Source organism: Mixophyes fleayi, chromosome 2, assembly GCF_038048845.1.
Source record: "Mixophyes fleayi isolate aMixFle1 chromosome 2, aMixFle1.hap1, whole genome shotgun sequence".
Lineage (NCBI taxonomy): Eukaryota > Metazoa > Chordata > Amphibia > Anura > Limnodynastidae > Mixophyes > Mixophyes fleayi.
Window position 1 is genome coordinate 233,539,519 of NC_134403.1, and position 20,852 is coordinate 233,560,370.

Genomic DNA, 20,852 nt, shown 5'->3' on the forward strand with positions numbered 1-20,852 from the left:
CCTGCCCCAGCAGCCTTTGCCAGTTCATCTGTTGCCTTTACTGCTGCTGGTTTTCCTATTTATGATTCCTGTTTGATTTCCTGGATTTGACCAATGCTTGGCTCCTCGTTTTGCACCTCATCTTAACACCCAGACCCAGCTTTGTTGTGACTTCTCTTCTGCCTTCTCCCTGGTATTGTGGTTTACCGTGTAGCTTTGACCCCTGGCTTGTTTGACCCTCCTGCTTTACGGAGTATGCATTCCATTGCACCACTAGTAATTCTGCACCTACAATCAGTGACAAATCCAGCTCCTGTGTCTGTATTCTATTGCACCCTGTGTGTCATCTCCAGTTTCTAGTGATAACGCCTCCGCAGACCAACTTACTTTCTCGGCTTGCTGATCATTCTGTGCCTTGTGCCTCCCGAGTTACCTGGAGTCCTGCAAACTGTGACGCATCTGGTGCCTTTTGCCTCTAGAGTCCAAGTAACCTGCGGTCCTGATACCCGTGACTCACCCGGTGCCTCGAGCCTCCTGAGTAACCTGCAGATCTGACACCTGTGACTTATCCGGTGCCTCGTGCCTCCAGAGTAAACCAGATATCCTGACACCCGTGGTCTCTCTAGCTTCTCTACACTGCCTCTTTGCCCTTTATTAGTATTGACCATCCTCTTCATCTGTGACTTCCTGAGTAATCCTTGTTATATCTGCCATACTCTTCTGACTTGTATATGATGCCTTACCATGTATTGCATCCCTTACTTGTGTAAACTGTGTTAAATAAAAGCCACTTATTTTCACTTGCACCCTCTCAGTGGCTTTTATACTTGGGAATCCTGACACTGTTTTCTTTTCATTACTTTACTGTTGTTTCTTTTCACTACTTTACTGTTGTTTTTTGAGTGTATTAATTTTAATTGGATGTCAAGGACTGAAATCTGTTTTTTTTTGGAGTTTTAACACGGGGAAAACTTTGATAAATAGGCCCCTTAGACACGCACATATAGAGGTAGCCTGCAAACCCCATCTACCATCTGGCTCCAGAGGGATGGGTAGGGACTAGGTCACTAGGATGGAGGCCATGAAGTTTGCACTGTGCCCTGCAGCTTTTTTAATACCTTAGAGGGCCTTGGGCAAAGATCACATAAGTGTGCCCCATCCTATTTGCTGAATGAGAGGCGTAGTGTATGACTATTTCAAGTAAATATCACTTTCATTCTTACAATTTTAGGATTTGGCCATGCAAAATCAGAGGTCTTTCAGAACTTAGGAGAGTTTTATAGCTTTAGTCGGGTTTATGGGTAAGACTTGTGAGTAGATTTTTGGATTACCTTACTCAAATAACAAAACTCAACTATTAATAACAAGGTAACACTTGTCTTTCTAAGACATAAAGAAGATGAGATAGATCCTGTTGTATGGTGTCACCTATCAAGGTGTAGGTACAATTTTATGAACAGTGCATAGTTCCTTTAAATACAAACGAGTAGTTATATCAATCAAAGTATAACTCAACCCATTCATTTTTCATTTTCACAGGTATATATGAGGAACATGGAGAAGGTAAGGTTTGTTATAAAAAAAAGTTTAATGTTTGAGTTTTATTGTTATATTTCTCAAGTAGTGGTTATAATTACACACTATTTATAGGTACTTATATAGTTTGAAGAGAAAATTAGTTGTAATATTTATTTTATTTGCAAATAGTTGTGTCTATGTTGTTCCTGAATATGAATTGTAATGCTTCCCAATATGTTTCTACCGGTGGAGAAGCATGTCTACAAGGCACTTACATGGGGAACACAGTTTGCATAGCTTTCAACCTGACCCATTTCTTTTAGGGGTAGTTGCTCTAGTATTAAGCACTTATTATCTTACTGAAAAAGTTATTGCTAAATAAAGATTTTCTAGAAGTATCTAAAATGACAAGATGATAGAATAAACTTTCTGGTTCTACAGCATTATTTATGAAATATAATAATAATATCTTCATATTACAGCAGTTCTCCTTTGATACTTTATGTTAAAGCAGCAGTATACTAGGAATTTGCTAAATAACTAATCTTTCCTTTTTCCCCCCATAATATTTCTGGTACCAGAGGAATCAAAACCCAAACCCAAGTGAGTTTAAAAAAAAAAAACTTAATGTGATCACCTTTATTTACTAAGGCTATTGAGTTTAGTTGCAAACTCTCTTATCTTTCTTCATCAAGCTAATATGGTACAGCATCTGTCATGTAGGGTGCAGTAGTAGGGTGCACACTAGTAGGGTGCAGATAAAAGAACTACCATTGTGACCAGGGTTGGAATACTGCATTGCACTCCATAGCAAAATTTGGGGGAGGGCCTGGGGATGTCACTTCATCCTCTAGGGACCCACTTTGTTCACAGGGGAGCAGAGCAGGGCCTTTTCTGAGAATGCATCAGTCCACAGAAGTCTTGTCCAGGAATTCATTGCACATGCCAGACCCGAGCATGCTCAGAAGAAGCCCCTGCTCCTTTCTTCTGAGCATGATCTGGTGTGGTGCTCGCTTAACAGAGTACCCTGTTTTGCTCTAATGAGAGCAGAGTGGGTCCTTGAGAGGATGACCTGGCATTGCCAGGACTCCATGCCATCCAGGCCTTGTTGTGACTACATCCCCTGGAGTGGCTCAGTTTTGCCATTGATTATGACACACACACATGGGAAACATAGACTAGTTCATACATCATCATATACATTGTTATGGTGTATACACTAAAATGGGAGATCTAAACTGCTGTTTCATTTAAGCTTGCCACAGACACTGCAATGCCAGCAAATCGCCCCTTCATCACCACATGTTTGGTCCCAACATAAGTGTGATGTCCAAGAACCATCGGATTGAAAATCATTAGATCATTTTTGGATATCCCTGGGCAGATGAACGCTATAGATTTGTGTGTACTATTTTCTGCCAACTGTGCAATACTAATATGATACTAATCTGCAAAGAGATACACTTCTCTTAGACCTGAACAAGGTACTCTTTATGTTTTTACTCCATTTTTACTCCCTTCATTTAGTGTAAGAATCAGGTTAAAATGTATATACTCAAGAAGCTTTGATCATGCAATTTTGTAAAGTCACTGTCTTACATTGATACAACTACCAACATCATGGGTGACCATTTCCTTGCAATTAACGAGTTACAAATGCAGCTGTAATTATGTAAGCAATAAATTGAGGTTAGCATAGTAAATGATTCCAGATACTATGTCATAAATCTATTTTCCATGTTCTCTTTTTAGGTTGTTCATGCCAAACCTGGTGCCTCTGAAAATACCAGATGGAGAAAAAGTTGATTTTGATGTAAGTGTATTCACATTTTTTCCATTTGCTAATATTTCTGAGGGTTTCATACGCATTATAATATCATTTTGAGATATTAAAAAAACAAATCTATTCCATATAATTATATTCTACTTTGCAGACTGCAGCAACGCACAAATGATTTCTTAAGGAATGACGAATAAAAGTGAAACGCATCTAAAAAATGACATGCATTTTTGATGTATCAAGGAAGATGGAAAAGCACACATTAGCCGATAAATATTTAGGCACTGATTCAGAGTGGAACACAAGTGTTAGCATAACTTGCCACTCTAAAAGTTACATGCAAGTGTATGCCTATGTACGCCATCTTCAGATTTGAAGATTTGTCCAGTTCTGAATGAGTAGCAGAGGCATCCACTTAACACCACATGCTAAATAGCCAAAGTTGCATACGTTCACTTTTTAAGCATGTGCAATGTGAAAAACACAAAGCTGTACTTCGCAAACTGCGTCTCAATCTGAATTAGACCCTTAGCATGCAACTTTTTTAAGAAGTAGCAGAGATTATTTTAAAAAGTTGGCTCATATGCTCCAATGCATAGATGGGAATGACCTCTTTAGAATAATAACATATTTAAGAATAACAAATGCACAGAGGAAAACACTGCTTTTACATTAGTTTAGCTTTTTGCAGTGTGTCCAGTGTGGAACTTGGACATGTAGGGCCCACCAGGAGGGTTGCAATGGCAGGGGTCCATGGAGTATGCTCCATAGAAAAGCAATAGTGTGTTGCTGAAGGGCCATGATCAGCCACCAGAAGGGTGTTTGGCCAGCCTCCAGACAGGCATCACCAGCCACTAAGCGGGTACAGTCAGCCAATGGAGGACATAGTGCCATAGTGTAGTATATAAAGAATACAGTATCCATAAAGAATGCACAGTCTGGGCCCCAGCCTTTAGATCGAGACAAAGTTCTGACTAAGCGGAACAGTTACCCAAAATCGAGACTGCCCTAAAAGAATTTGGACAGTTTGCAGTCTGTCCTCTTCACTCCTACCTGTTATTTCAGTTTTCCCTATTTGTTGCTGTTTGTGTCTTAAGCTCTGGAGCAGCTTGTCTGGATAACACCCACATTTAATATTTAGGTCTCTCTCCCTGTAATCAGCCCAAAAATTAAATTAATAGTATTTTACATATATTAGGTATACCTCTTTCCCCCCAACCAGTTCCAACATAATATTAAAAGTATTTAAATTTAATAAATACATCTACTACCCCCCAACAAGCCCAGACATAAATTTAATAGTGTTTACATTTAATAAATAAACCTATTTCCCTCCCTAAACAGCCTGACATTAAACAATTAGTATTCACATTCAATACATAGCCCACCTTCTCCCCAAACTCAGCCTGACATTTAACTATTAGCCCCCAAACCAACCCAGTATTGAACAGTCCCATCACCCCACTTTAAATTAATAGGCACTACCATTTAGTACCCCTACGATCATCCTATATATAAATGAATATCTCCTATTCACTTAAATTATTAGCTCCTACCCACACCATTAAATTAATACACCACACTCCCAACTACATTACATTAAAATCACCCCATATTCCTACATTTTAGCTTTTTTTCATCTAGTGCTGAAGAGGCAGAGTCTTTTTCTTTTGCGATCTCCACACGTGGGACAGTGTACATATCATGTGTATACGCCAGTGGTCGAAGTGGGCTGGAATTGGTGGTACTGCAAACTGTTACTTCTTCTACTGCTTTGATTGTCAAACTATCAGACTCCATTCAATTTTTTTTTCCATACTGCCACTTGTAAATTTCCACTTCGACCACTGGTGTTTGCTCAATTTGTGATAAGGTCAGCAGAGGAGAGCGGAGAAAGAGATGGGAGGAACAGATCAGCAGTCCTAAGCAATAGGATGGCTGATTCCCAGGAAGGACTCACCCTGTCATTTAACCCTTGGGTATTGGGGGGGGCATCAGGCAGTCGGGCCCACCGGAATATTCTTGGTACCCTGGTGGGCCAATTCAGCCCTGAATGTGCCTGTGTAACAGGATACACTGTTTTATATTCCATTATATTGACCTGGTATCAAAATGTTTATTTTCTCTACAAGGAGGCAAAACTGTTCTTAACATTCAGTGTCAGACACTTTGGGAACAGCTAGAGTGCTTGCAAAGAGAAAATCCTATAAACTTTATTGATAATGAATTAACATCAGTTAAACCCCACTTATTAATGACTTATTAAATGCTGCTTTCAAAGTGCAGGTGTGATATCAAACAAAGAACAGGATGCAAATGTTTAAGATCAACAGAACAATTTGGCTAAGCAATGTTTAGGATAGCTCAAAGGTGATTGCACCCCTCCAGCTACTGCACAGTCTCTCATGCCCCTGCCTTCAGAACTTGGAGGTACAGTGTATATTTTGATTTAAACCCTTTTATACCTTCTTTGTACTAGGTGAGAAAAGACATGAGAATCCTTAGTCAGACTGCCTGTGTTTTTCAAAGAAAAATATTTTTAAAAAAGAATGTATTAGTTTGATCATGTTTATTGTACAATACTGTCAGTGTATGCTGAGTTTACAGATTACAGGCAATGAAAAATTGCATAATATAAGGGAAATCATACATCAGTAACATCAATAGTTTGCAGGCTCCTACCCTAAGAAGCATCTAATTCTAGTTAACTCAGCAGTGACCTAGGGCCTGATTCATTAAGGATCTTAAATGAAGAGGATCCTTATTTCAGTCTCCTGGACAAAACCATGTTACAATGCAAGGGGTGCAAATGAGTGTTCTGTTTAAATAATGACTGTTTTTTTCATGTAACACACATATCAACTTTAAATTTCAGTGTACAAATAAGCTATCAAGTTTTTGTGTGTTACATGAAAAAACAGTCAGTATTTAACTTATGTGCAAAACAGAACACTCATTTGCACCCCTTGCATTGTAACATGGTTTTGTCCAGGAGACTGAAATAAGGATCCTCTTCATTTAAGATCCTTAATGAATCAGGTCCCTACAGGTTCCCTGGGTGATTTTAGCTCTACTTTGCCATGCTGAAATACCATCTCCTCACTTATGGATGTTTTACATGGACCAGCTAGCTTACACTGAGAAATCAAGATGATGAACAGCAATGCCAATATATTTATACCAAAAACAGATTTTACTTTGCAAAGCAGCAATAGTTAGTTACTAGAGTAGTAGTACATTGGCTTTAATAACCAAAAGTTATATCTTGCACACACATTTTCCATTTTTTGTGTGGCATTTTTACTTCCTATAGATTGGAAATCATGTAAATTGTAATATGGGAGTTGTTTATAATGTCATTTTTTCATATATAGAGATAGAGATAGAGAGATATATTTGTTTTATCCGTTGTAACTACTATTGAGTTTGTCCATTGCCAATCTTTCTTCTTACAGGATATCCACAGAAAACGCATGGAAAAGGATCTTACAGAACTTCAGACACTTATTGAAGCTCACTTTGAGAATCGTAAGAAGGAGGAAGAAGAACTATTGGATTTGACAGACCGCATGGTAAAAAGACCTCTTCTTATCTTGAGTATTTATATTTCAGCTGAATTATGTGTAGAAAAGCAGAATGCGTAGTAGTCACCCTTAACCTTTTGTGATTTGATTAGGTCGAATAATCAGTGCACCATAAGTATTTAAAATATTGGTGATTAAAATATACCAATTGATTACATATTTGAGTCTACATATAATGAACACTGAATAATTCCAAATAAAGTGCTAGATTATTTAAGACACTCAATAACATTTAAAGTGTTTCTCTATTTACAATATTAACCAGATCTGCTTAAAATTTTAGCAACAATTGGCAATAAAATAGTCTAAGATATATTTTTATAGAGATGAGAGAAATCATAGTGAAATTTCACGTCAGTTAAGTTTCACAGCAAAACAGGCTTTTTTACAGATATCCCTGGGCAGATGAACGCTATAGATTTGCAGGCTTAAATGTTTGGAGCAAAATATGAACTAATTCCTCATGTTTTCATTTGAGTTCTACTTTTGCTTCACTATTCCACAGAATGCCATTCCATACTGTGGGGCTCATATAGAATTGTATGTAAAATTTTTGGGGGCCTAAAATATGCATTTCCAATCTGCTTATGTGATCAAAAAATGTGTACGTATACTTCCATATAAAGATTCGGCTGCATGTTATACTTGTAACACCTTGAGAGAGGCAGAAGGGGTGAGGGAATAAGTGTAGGCAAAGTACAGTAAGGGTGGGTTCATACTTGAGACCTGTTATTGAAAATCAAATGGCTTCGCCACCATTACAAATATCCCAATTTTCAGCATTATATACACATAGTTAGTTCAAATCAATTGACATCATCAAAACAGTATATAAGAGTAATGAGATATGCCTACACATTAAACAATGCAGGCTGAAATCCAATGTAGAGAAATACCTCTGAAATTTTATAATACAATAGATCTATGACCAACCTTACATACAGTTCCAGCGCATGGCAAACCATACAAAATGGACCATCAAATACTTGATGATTGCAATAAAAACATAAAAAATAAAATACATGTTTACGTGTCTTGCTTATACCTCCCTACTTGAAACTAGAATTGCTCACTGACCCCAGTGAAGCGGTTTTGGTTTTGGATCTGGATTAGCTTCGTATTTTGGTTTTGGTTTTGGCAAAACCACCATAATGTGTTTTGGTTTTTAAAAAAAAAAAAATTGCTAAAATATGCTAAAATCACATCTTTTTGCACTTTTTTGATTCTACATTATTATTAACCTCAATAACACTAATTTCAAGTCATTTGCAGTCAATTTTAACCACCTCACAGGTCACAATATTATTTTCATACACTGTTGGACAAATACTGCAGCGATCTGGCTGGACGGTAAGCGACAGAGCAATGACTCATACACATGGCAGTTTCTACCACATCTAGGACACATTGGCACACAGCAGTGGTAGAAAAGAAAAGTGGTGCAAGATGGACCCACCCACCCTTATGTTGGATCTTAAAAAGGACATGCACACTTTAACAAACCAAGCATTTCAGCCATAAAAGTGGCACTCCTTGTGGCTGAAGTGCTTGGTTTGTTTGGGCCCCCACAAAACAAGGTAACAATGGCTTTAAGCCACCTAAGTGGCACCACTAACACAGTGGTGTTAATGAACTCTACTGTGGCAAGATGTTGTTGTCATCATCCTCAGCCTCATCCTCACCCTCATCATCCTCACACATTATTAATTCATCACCGCTAGAATCCACTGTTACAGAAGTCTCAGTATTTTGATGTATATGGCGGGAAAGGCCTTCCTCGTGGAACTTGAAGTTCATTTTTATGAACATCATCTTTTCCACATTTTGAGGTAGTAGCCTCCTACGCCGATCGCTGACAAGGTTCTCGGCTGTGCTAAAAACTCTTTCCAAGTACACACTGGATGGTGGGCAGCTTAGGCAGTGCAAAGCGAGTTGGTACATGGGTCTCCAAATTCCCTTTTTTTCCTCCCAGTATGTAAAGGGACTGTCTGATGTGTCTATTTTTATGCTATCGTGAAAATAATCCTCCACCATCCTTTAGATGTTGATAGTAGGATCAGAGGAGACACTGTCCTGTCACATAACACTTGAGCTGTCATCTTGCTCACCTGGAGCTCCTTGCATCTCTTCAGATCTGGGTCAGTTGGAAACAAAGAGAAGACATAGGTCTTAAACCGAGGATCAAGAACAGTCGCCAAAATGTAGTGATCCAATTTCAAGATTGTGATAACTCTTGGATCCTGGCTAAGCAAATAAAGTAATTTATGTACAAGTCCGACATATTTAATGGAATTGCTTTGTTTAATCTCCTCCTTCAGTTTCTCAAGCTGCTTTTCCAAAAGTCTAATTAAGGGAATAACTTGACTCAAGCTCGCAGTGCCTGAACTCACTTCACAGGTGACTACTTCAAATGGTTTCAGCACCTTGCACAACACGGAAAGTATTCTCCACTACACTTGACTAAAATACATCCCTCTCCTTTCCCAATGTCATGGCTTGTGGAGTAAGCGTGCATGGCTTTACGCTGTTCCTTCATACGCAGAAGCATATACAGGGTGGAAATCCACCTTGTCACCACTTCTTGCTTCAGTTGGTGGCAAGGCAAATTAAATTGTTCTTGCAGCTGCTGCAATCTCCTACACGCTGTTGCCGAATGCCGGAAATGTCCAGATATTTTACGGGCCACAGACAGCATCTCCTGCACGTCCCTGTCATATTCTAAAAAGCTCTGCACCACCAAGTTTATTGTGTGAGCAAAACAGGGAAAGTGATGGAATTCACCCAGCTGTAATGCTCTGACAATATTGGTGGCGTTATCAGAAATGGCATATCCTGAGTAGAGTCCAAGCAGGATAAGCCATGTTGCAATGACATCCCTTAGTTTTTGTTACAGATTGTCAGCTGTATGCCTCTTAGTGAAGCCGGTGATACACAGAGTAGCCTGCCTGTGACAAATGTGACGTACTTGGGTACATGCTGCTGCTGTACCTGCTGGTGAAGGGGAATCACCAATCCAGTGGGCTGTCACAGTCATATAATCTTTAGTTTGCCCAGTTCTGCTTGTCCACATATCTGTGGCTAAGTGTACAGTGGGTTGAAAGGCATTTTGCAACCCAACCTTCTGGTAGAGGTGAGGAATAGCTTTTCTACTGAAATGGTGTCGTGATGGAATTTGGTAACGGGGACACAAGACCTCAAGTAACTGTCTAAAACCAGCTGCATTAATAGTGGATATTGGACGCAGATCTAATACAAGCATAGTCACCATAGCGTCTGTGATCCGTTTTGCGACTGGGTGACAGCTTTCATACTTGCTACCTCTTGCAAAGGATTGTTTAACAGTCAATTGTTGTAAACTACTAGTAGTCTTCTTCTTGGTCTGCTTCTGGGATGAAGATTCACCCCCAGGAGCAGCAGCAGCAGTAGGACTAACGCTCAAGAACTCTTCTGAGGAGTCATCTAGCCTTAGCAACTTGGATGCTGGACTAACTCTGATCGCTATTGAGGATATTGATGAGGACGGTATAGATTGCAGGCTTCGGGATGTAGGTGAGAGAAGGGTCCCAGCTGATGATGGACTGTTACATAGTTACATAGTTGATGAGGTTGAAAAAAGACACCAGTCCATCAAGTTCAACCTATTTTGGATCTCCTGCGATCCTGCACTTATATTTGTAATTAATCCAGAGTAAGCAACCGCCCATCTGTTTCAATTTTGAAAATCCCCCCCAGACTCAATATTGCAATCCAATTTTTACCCTATATCCACTACTATCCTTTATTTTAAATTAACGGTCGTATCCCTGGATACACCTTTCCGCTAAAAATTTGTCTAACCCTTTCTTAAACATATCTATTGAATCTGCCATCACAACCTTCCCTGGCAATGAATTCCATATCTTGACTGCCCTTACTGTAAAGAACCCCTTCCTTTGCTGGTTGTGAAATTTCCTCTCCTCTAACCTTAGGGGATGACCACGTGTCCTGTGTATGGTCCTTGGGGTAAAAAGTTCCCATGAAAGCTTTCCGTATTGACCCCTAATGTATTTGTACATAGTAATCATATCTCCCCTTAGACGCCTCTTTTCTAAAGTAAACATGCCTAAACTGGCTAACCTTTCCTCATAACTTAATGACTCCATACCCTTTATCAATTTTGTCGCCCTTCTCTGAACCCTTTCTAGTTCCAAATTATCTTTTTTATAGAGTGGTGCCCAGAACTGTACTGCATATTCAAGATGAGGTCTTACCAATGATTTATACAGTGGCAAAATTACACTGTCTTCCCTTGCATCTATGCCCCTTTTTATGCATGCCAATACTTTGTTTGCCCTTGCAGCTGCTGCTTGACATTGAGCACTATTGCTAAGTCTACTGTCTACGAGCACTCCCAAATCCTTTTCCATTATAGATTCTCCCAAATTAATTCCATTTAATTTATAGATTGCGTTCTTGTTTTTGATCCCTGAATGCATAACCTTACATTTATCTGTGTTAAACCTCATATTCCATTTAGCCGCCTAATCCTCCAGTTTATTTAAGTCTCTCTGTAGAGAAGCTACATCGTGCTCTGATTTTATTACCTTACAGAGTTTAGTGTCATCTGCAAAAATAGAAACTTTACTCTCTAAACCATCACCAAGGTCATTAATAAATATATTAAAAAGGAGTGGTCCCAGCACGGAACCTTGAGGAACTCCACTTAAGACCTTTGACCAATTAGAAAATGTTCCATTTATCACAACTCTCTGTTCCCTATTCTCTAACCAGTTTTCGATCCAAGTACAAATTTTGATTTCTAGACCCAGTTCCCTTATTTTGTAAACCAACCTCTTGTGTGGCACTGTATCAAAGGCCTTTGCAAAATCTAAGTAGACCACATCTACTGTCCTGCCCTGGTCTAAGTTCCCACTAACTTCCTCGTAGAAACTAATTAGATTAGTTTGACATGACCTATCCCTCACAAATCCATGTTGATTCCCACTAATAATTTTATTGCGTACCAAGTAATCCTGAATACTGTCCCTTAAAATACCTTCCAGTAGTTTCCCCACTATTGATGTCAGGCTTACAGGTCTATAATTCTCTGGTTGTGATCTCGTCCCCTTTTTAAACAACGGCACCACATCTGCTATTCGCCAATCCCTTGGTACTGAGCCTGATGAGATTGAATCTCTGAAAATTAAGAATAGCGGTCTAGCTATTTCCGAGTTTAATTCCATAAGGACCCTTGGGTGTATGCCATCTGGACCTGGAGCTTTATTTATCTTAATATTCTTCAGTCGCCTTTGGACTTCTTCCTCTGACAACCAAGTATTAATTAATGGCATGGTTTCATTTCCATTTTTATGTATTACTCCTGCCATTTGTTCCTCTCTGGTAAATACTGAAGAAAAGAACGTGTTTAATATCTCTGCTTTTTCCTTAGTATCATTTATCAATTCACCCATCTCACTTCTTAGTGGTCCTATATTATCTTTTTTAATCCTTTTGCCATTTATATACTTAAAAAACTTTTTGGGGTTTGTCTTACTTTCTTTTGCAACGTGCCTTTCATTTTCTAATTTAGCCAATCTAATTTCCTTTTTGCATGTTTTATTACATTCCTTGTACCTATGGAAGGACTCCTCTGACCCTTCAGACTTAAACAATTTAAATGCACGCTTCTTCCTTTGCATTTCTTCCCTTACCTTTTTATTTAGCCACATTGGTTTAGACTTAATTCTTTTACATTTATTTCCTATAGGAATGAACTTATACGTGTATGTTTCCAACAACATTTTAAAGACAGCCCACATTTCTTCCGTATTTTTTCCTTCAAAGGCTTTGTCCCAGTCTATGCTCTTTATAGACTCCTTTAGCATATTAAAATTTGCCTTTTTAAAGTTTAAAGTCCTAGTTGATCCCTTATACTGTTGTTTCTGGAAACTAATTTCAAATGAGACCATATTATGATCACTGTTTCCCAAGTGCTCCTTTACTTGAATATTTGATATTACGTCTACATTGTTTGTTATTACTAGGTCCAGTATAGTCCGGTTCCTAGTTGGTTCCTCAACTAATTGGGACATGTAATGGTCTTTTAGCGTGCTCAGAAACCTATTTCCCCTAGCTGTACCGCAGGTCTCAGTACTCCAATCAATGTCCGGATAATTAAAATCCCCCATAATTAAAATTTGACCTAGTTATGTAGCCTTTTCAATATGCTGTAGAAGTTGGGCTTCCTCAATCGTACTAATATCTGGCGGTTTATAGCATATCCCTATCAGAAACTTCTCTGAACTTTTTCCTCCGCTGGATATTTCCACCCACAATGCCTCTATATTATCACCAATATTCTCGTATATAACTTCCTGAATACTTGATTTTAATTCTGGCTTAATATAAAGACATACTCCTCCTCCCCTTTTATTTACCCTATCCCTCCTGAAGAGAGAATAGCCTTCCAAGTTGACTGCCCAGTCATGTGTATCATCCCACCAGGTCTCAGTAATACCTATAATATCATACTGCTCATTCATTGCTACTAGTTCTAACTCCCCCATTTTACCTGTCAGGCTTCTTGCATTTGCAAGCATACACTTAAGTCTATTGCCTCCCTTAGGTATTTCTTTTAGCTTTAAAAAGGGCCGCTCCTTATCGGCTATGCTTCCCTTTCCCCCCTCTCCACCCCCTTTACTCTTGTTAAATTCCTCCTTACTACTCTCAATGTCTATCCCATAAATACTTGCTTGCCCCTCCCCCCCGGAGCCTAGTTTAAAATCTCCTCCAACCTTCTAACCATCCTCTCCCCTAGCACTGCAGCCCCCTCCTCATTCAGGTGCAATCCATCACGACAATAAAGATGGCAACTGACCAAGAAATCAGCCCAGTGCTCTAAGAATCCAAAACCCTCCTTCCTACACCAATCTTTTAGCCACGCATTAACCTCCCTAATCTCCCGCTGCCTCCCTGGACTAGCGCGTGGCACAGGTAGTATTTCCGAAAATACTACCTTGGATGTCCTTGCTTTAAGTTTGCGACCTATGTCCCTGAAATCATTCTTTAGGACACCCCTTCTTCCTCTAACTCGGTCATTGGTGCCAACATGCACCAAAACCGCTGGGTCATTCCCAGCCCCTCCCAACAATCTGTCCACCCGATCCGCAATATGCCGAGCCCGAGCACCCGGGAGACAACACACTGTTCGGCATGCACGGTCCCGGTAACAGATTGCCCTATCTACCTTCCTAATAATTGAATCCCCTACCACCACAATCTGCCTGGGTCCCTGAGTAATTTTGGTCCCCTCTATGCTGGAGAGACCATTCCCCTGGTTGCTAGAGGAAGCAGTGTCATCCAACTCTACCAATTCTGAACTGCCTTCCACAGTATCTTCATCCAATCTGGCAAATCTGCTGGGATTGCCTAGCTCAGAACTGGCCTGCCTCTTCCTCCCTCTGCTACCCCTAGTAACTGTTACCCAGCTGCCTACCTGTGCATCCTCCTCTGTCTCTGCTCCACCCTGCTCAGATAACGCATCAACGGTGAGCTGTAAACTCTGCTCCAGGTTGGCAATGTCTCTCAATGTTGCAATGGTCTGCTTTAGATCAGTTACCTGGGCTTCCAAAGAGACCAATTGCTCACATTTCTCACAGAGGTATAAACCTTGGAACACTTGCTCCAAGTGTGCATACATATGACAAGATATGCATTGAGTGAGATCATCAAGCCTGCTACTACTCATCTTATTATGGCTAACCTAACTTCTTATAGCCTACAGTGAACTTTAGTACTAGCCTTTCCTAGCCACTTACCAGATTAAACCCCTTCCTGGATTCAACTCCTTAATGGAACCAACTCCACACTTTAAACAAAAACAGCACTTGAAATCAAAAAAGCAGTGAAATCACAAGCTCAATGAAATCGCTTGCTACCTCCTGTTAAATAGAGCTTGCACTAACCAGCTGTATCAACTATGCAATTAAACCACACCCACTAGCTCTAACAGAGAGAAGGAAAAAAAAAAAAAAAACTTAATAAACACACAGAAAAACGAATCCCGTTCAATAAACACACAGAATAATTCCCCAAACTATATCACTCTCTCAGCACAGCACAGCAATCCTTAATGGAACCAACTCCACACTTTAAACAAAAACAGCACTTGAAATCAAAAAAGCAGTGAAATCACAAGTTCAATGAAATCGCTTGCTACCTCCTGTTAAATAGAGCTTGCCTGCTTGTTGTTATTTTTTTACCATAACTTTCTGATTTTCCCAACACCTTGCCATGAACTTGCGTCAAATGGAGTAACATGGTTGAGGTTCCTAGATGGTTAAGGTCCCTCCCTCGACTGACTGTGGCTTTACATACTCTACAAATGGCTAAACAACTGTTGGCAGGATTTGGGTAGAAATAATTACACACATAAGAAGTGGCTTTTTTGGTCTTATGTCCAGGCATGACAATGGCCTTCTGTTTATCACGTGCAAGGACTGCTTCCACTGCTTCCACTCCTCATCAACATCCTCATTAGCGCCCTCGTCGGCTACACAAATATCCCCCTCATCCTGTTCCAATTCCAAAGTGCATCCTCAATTGGTGTATCACCGGCTACACTCGGGCTGTTCATTCACACATCAGCAGAAATGCTGAAAGGGACCTTATTTATGGGTACACTATCAGAATGGTCACGATTACACACAGCACTCACGGAGGGACTCTCCTCAGGGATTGGTGTCATTTCTGAATCTGAGCATACATTTTCCTCTATTGCCTTACTGTTTTCTTCCAGCTCGGCTTTTACACGTAAAAGTATTTGTGCACCACTTTTGGAGTCCGAAATACTCGTTCTTGCTTGGTCACGATTGACGATTGACCTTACAAGATGATTGACCTTACAAGATGTCTCAGTAACAATTTTAGATCTCGCACTCAAAGACAAAGGCAATGGCCTCATTCTTTCTTTGCCACTGCGTGTGTAGAATGGCTGTTGGCAATTTTTTTTATTTGACTTTTCCTGGATTACAGCTCTTTTTTTCTTCACCGCAGTAAAATCTGTTTCTTATGTTTTTTTCCCTGACTTAAATAGACTATGTACTTTTACATAGGCTTTACCAGATGACGTACAGGGATTACTATCATCAGGACTTGTGGCTGCAGCTGCTCCTGCTCTTCTGTGTACTGCTGTGAATCCATTTGGATAACACCCTACACTTTTGGGTGCAAATTCAGAAGAAAAGCCTGCAAGGACTAGTATATTTGTATTTCAGCAATGACAATTAGCAATTGAGCTCTTGTCTTTGGGTGTATATAACACCCTACACTTGTTGGTGCAAATTCAGAAGAAAAGCCTGCAAGGACTAGTTTATTTGTATTTCAGCAATGAATAGCAATGGAGCTTTCTTTAACACTGCTACCACCGTCCTCTTTCAATTCTCTAAGTTTGCCTGCCCAACTACTCTGCACTCTATCCTACTCCTTCTGCATCCCTCTCTCAAATGGCGCTAGATCGCCGTGGAGAACGGTATTTGTAGATTCCAAAACTCGCGAGATCCGACGACGTCACAATGACTTTTTGCCTCTTTTTGGAATCCGAAAAAACGTGAAAGTAACGAGCCGACTCGGCTTGGTACTCGGATCCCCTAAGTTCGGGTGTGTTCAGTTTCCGAGGAACCGAGCCTGAGCATCTCTACTTGAAACACTGGGCCTGCTGCAGCATTCAGTGCTCTGCTGCTAGACTGCTGTTTCTTACTGATCAGTCCAACATCTACTGCTTACTGATTGTTTCAACAATACCATGTGACCTGTGCATGAAGTACTGGGTGTTGCAGTTGTACTTTTGATATAACATTATGCAAAGGACTTGCAGTTTCCATAAAGTAGACGTCTGGGCTGGTGGCAATCAAATCTCCTCTCTTTCAGATCCGAGAAACACAGGAAATTTTGATCCACATGTAAGTCTTGGATATGTAAAACTCGGATTTGTCAAATTAGAATCTGAACTATTCATCTCTAGTGTATGTATAATACGATGTCTATATTTGTTCACCACCTTTAATTGCTTTTTACATTTCAGGAGAAACGAAGAGCAGAACGGGCAGAGCAGTTGAGGATCCGGACAGAGAGAGAAAAGGAGAGGCAGGCCAGAGTGGCAGTGAGTATACAAGCTATGCTAGTGTTGTTTTATGTGCTTGCTGATGACTTACACATGCAAAAAACAACTGGAATGGGCACAAAACTACGCTTCTTACACATGTACTGTAGGTATTGGAACATTTGGGGCCTGATTCATCATGAAAAGCGCATACAGTACACCTGTATTCAAGTACAAGTACTTGCTGTATGCACACAGACAGAACACACTGCAGAATGCGCACATGCATATGTGCAATATCAAGTCCCATCAGAATGAATGCAACAAATGTTTTAATAAAATTAATTTACAACTATTAATACTGTAATCGTTATTACGCATATATGTGAAAAATATATATATATTTTTTAACATAAAATACATAAATCAGGATGTTCGTAATGCATACTGTACATAAAATGCATTTTTATAGTTTCTTTTGTTTACAAACACATGTTCTTGCATGCATATATGTAGTCATCACTAACAGTTGGCACTTACACCTGCCCTGTAGCTGGTGCAAGAGATACAGCTAAAAAAATACCTACTTAAGAGATGCCCAGAGTTTGAATTGGATGAATGTGTGTGCGTTTGACATCAGCATGCCCATACTGTGCATTGCTTACGCACGCCCGCCCTTTTCCCACCGCATTCTACCCATCAAGTTGTAGGAAGTGGAAAGTGTCATTTGCATTTGGACATGAATTGGATGCAATTGTTTTCAGTGGTGTAAGGTCCATTTCTGAGCATGTGCAGAGTAATCTCACGCAAGCAGCGGGACTTACATCCGAAGATGAATCAGGGCCTTGTTGGGAACAAAACTTTGACATAAATCACTGTAGTATGTTATAAGAAGCAGCTTAGCAATTACCTATTTCCTTAGCTTGTTTCTTCAGAATGCTATTATTTATAATTAGGTAGACTTTCTGCAGTAATGTGACTATCATGGCAACCACAGTTCCATGACACATGATGTAGTGAGCAGAGATGTTTGGAACGCCTCTCTGTTTTACTGTGTCATCTTCTCTCTGCCTTTCTCCCCTCTGCCATCACATGCCATGCTGAGAACTTGTGTCTGTCTCTGGCAGTCATTCTTGTTTTCCCTCCAGAGAGATTTTAAAAAGGAGATAATGATTTCTAGGAGATTTGCTAAGAAAAATAACAGAAGCATGCTTAAATGGTTCTTATTTTGCTATTTAAAGAAAAGAGACTTCTTTGTGGGACTGCTGCTTCTAAAAAATGATTATAGTCAAATATAACACTTTTGTGGGACATTTGCCCTAGTGTTGCAGGTTGCAGTTTGTCTTATATTTTATGTAAGCAAATAACAATGACCTAAAATATTGCCTTGCTGTCATTTGTCTGATTACTTTAACACAATAAATACAATCCCATAAGAAATTGCAGATGCAATGGCATCTTCACATACATTTGGTGTCATTGCCCTAAAATTAGGAGCTTTTGGCACACCATTCATGAGCTCATTCAGACAATAACCCGAACAGCATTGCCGAACTGACATTTGTATTATCGGTTACCTTACTCCCACCCAGAAACACCTAAGCACACAGCCTCCCTTATCAGTGGCATGTGGATGGCAGTTGGAGTAAGCTGTACACTGGCTAAACTCTTAGCCCAAAATCCCACTTTTCCTTATTCTCACAAATATAACACTTTGGATATTTCTTAATACTGTTGGCAAATGTCACAGCAGCTCTGAGGATCGACTTCTTACCGAAAAACAAGGCTGTTTTAGGATCTTCAGAACTATCATTTCTGTCCAGCTGTGGGACCCACGGAGCTCATCTGTCATTGCTGTTTCAACATCTGTTCAACTACTCACTGAGCTCAATTGTGTTTGCTATTACCATCTCTGTTTGGCTGCTGGACCCTCCACACCCAACTGTCAGCATCCTCCTGGACCTCGTTGTGTCAGAGCGGCAGAGACTGCCTACTCCATTAACCAAAGCCAACAGGCGATAAAGTATCCTTCACATCTTCCATTGCCCCACACAATTTTGGATCAATTGTTCCTTTCTAGTCTTTCATTACCTACCCTAGCTAATACACATTCATTCACATCTCACCATCATGCACCTATTTAATTTACAGTCTCTCCTATTTACTGTTGCCATACTTCTCTCCAAACTCCCCTTCTTTCTCCATAATCCTATTCCTCCCTCCCCGACTATTTTTTCCCCTTCAATACTTCCCTGCTTGCTAGTTTGTACACATGAACTGTTTTGTTTCCTGCACCCACCACATTCACCAGCCTACATAAATAGAAATATACCTCACACCCACAAATCCTCCTCGCATGTCATCTTTCTCACCCTGCTCCTTCTCATGGCTGTTGGTGATATCTCGCTTAACCCTGGGCCCCATATAATCCTCACTATCAGCTCATGCTCCTCGCTCCACCCAAAATCTTTCCATCCATCCCGTGCTTTCAATCCCACAAACCTTATCCACATATCTCCACTACCTTCTCTTCCCTTCTTCTGTGCACTATGGAGCGCCAGATCTGTTTGTAACAAAGTTACATCGATCCATGATCTTCGTGACACAGTTCTTTCATGGTTCGCTTCCTACCTATCAAAAAGTCCCTTTAGTGTTTCTACCTCTGGCCCATCCTCCCCTCCAATCCCACTATCTGTTGGGGTCCCTCAAGGCTCTGTTCTTGGCCCTTTATTTTTTTCATTGTATACCTCTTCTGTTGGGGCACTAATTCGCTCACTTGGCCTCCAATACCACCTCTACGCTGATGACACCCAAATCTATATCTCTTCCCCTGACCTCTCTCCTTCTGTACTATCTTGTGTAAACAACTGTCTTTCTGCTAACTCCACATGGATGTCCCAACGCTATCTAAAGCTCAACATGTCCAAAACAGAGCTTATTATCTTCCCTCCTGACAGTGAGGGAAATTTGAGGACAGGTGGTGACTCTGTCAATAACACCACAAATTCCTTAACCTCCCAAGCCCGCTACCTTGGTGTCACACTTGACTCCACCCTCTGCTTTGTTCCTCACATCCAGACTCTCTACCAGTCCTTAAAAACACCTTAAAAACATTGCTAGAATATACCCTTTTCTTACTCAACATGCTACCAAAACTCTTATCCATTCTCTCATCATGTCCCATCTTGACTATTCCAACCTCCTGCTGCCTGGCATTCCTGACACCCATATATCCACACTTCAATCCATCCTAAATGTTGCTGCAAGACTGATCTTCCTCTCTCACCGCTCCAAATTTTCTGCACCACTTTGATTCTGGAGGACACAGGGAGCCAATGTAAGGATTTGCAAATTCAAATTACTCACCCTTACCTACAAAGCCCTCAAAAACACTACCCTGCATACACCTCAAATCTCATATCAAAATACGCTCCCTCCCGCCCACTTAGATCTACCTCTGACCTTCGCCTTGTCTCATCTTTGGTAACCACCTCTCGCTCCGGCCTCCAAGTCTTCTCCAGTGCTGCTCCGCACTTATGGAATTCAGTACCACGCTCAATCAGACTTTCCAACGGCCTTCAAATCTTTATATGCTCTTTGAAAACCCATCTCTTTTTTAGAGGTGACTTTATCCTTGATAACACTATTCACACTAATGCACCATCACAACTGTCCCAATCTCCACTCTGAGTCAGGGTCCTTCATACCTATTGTTTTCATGTCTGTATTTATTTTATCTACCTTGTATGTGCCCTTTTTATGTATGTACTGTTTTTCCTAGTGTACAGTGCGGCGCAGCACTGTGGAGCCTTACAAATATTATTATTATTATTATTATTATTATTAGTCATATTCTCAATGCAGCACAATGCTCAATTGTTTAGAAATGAAAACAAACTGCACCTCCTGCTGG

At 40.3% G+C, this 20,852-nt stretch overlaps 1 protein-coding gene across 4 annotated transcripts in view; it reads left to right on the plus strand.

Moving 5' to 3' along the window:
• The window catches only part of TNNT2 (troponin T2, cardiac type), a 173,358-nt gene that overhangs the window by 85,886 nt on the left and 66,620 nt on the right, over positions 1 to 20,852 (plus strand). For all 4 annotated transcript variants that reach the window (XM_075195632.1, XM_075195631.1, XM_075195633.1 and 1 more), the window contains 5 exons: positions 1,519 to 1,542; positions 2,079 to 2,100; positions 3,250 to 3,310; positions 6,733 to 6,849; positions 16,922 to 16,999. In XM_075195632.1, the coding sequence (XP_075051733.1) occupies positions 1,519 to 1,542; positions 2,079 to 2,100; positions 3,250 to 3,310; positions 6,733 to 6,849; positions 16,922 to 16,999 (302 nt within the window). The remainder of the gene's footprint in view (positions 1 to 1,518; positions 1,543 to 2,078; positions 2,101 to 3,249; positions 3,311 to 6,732; positions 6,850 to 16,921; positions 17,000 to 20,852) is intronic.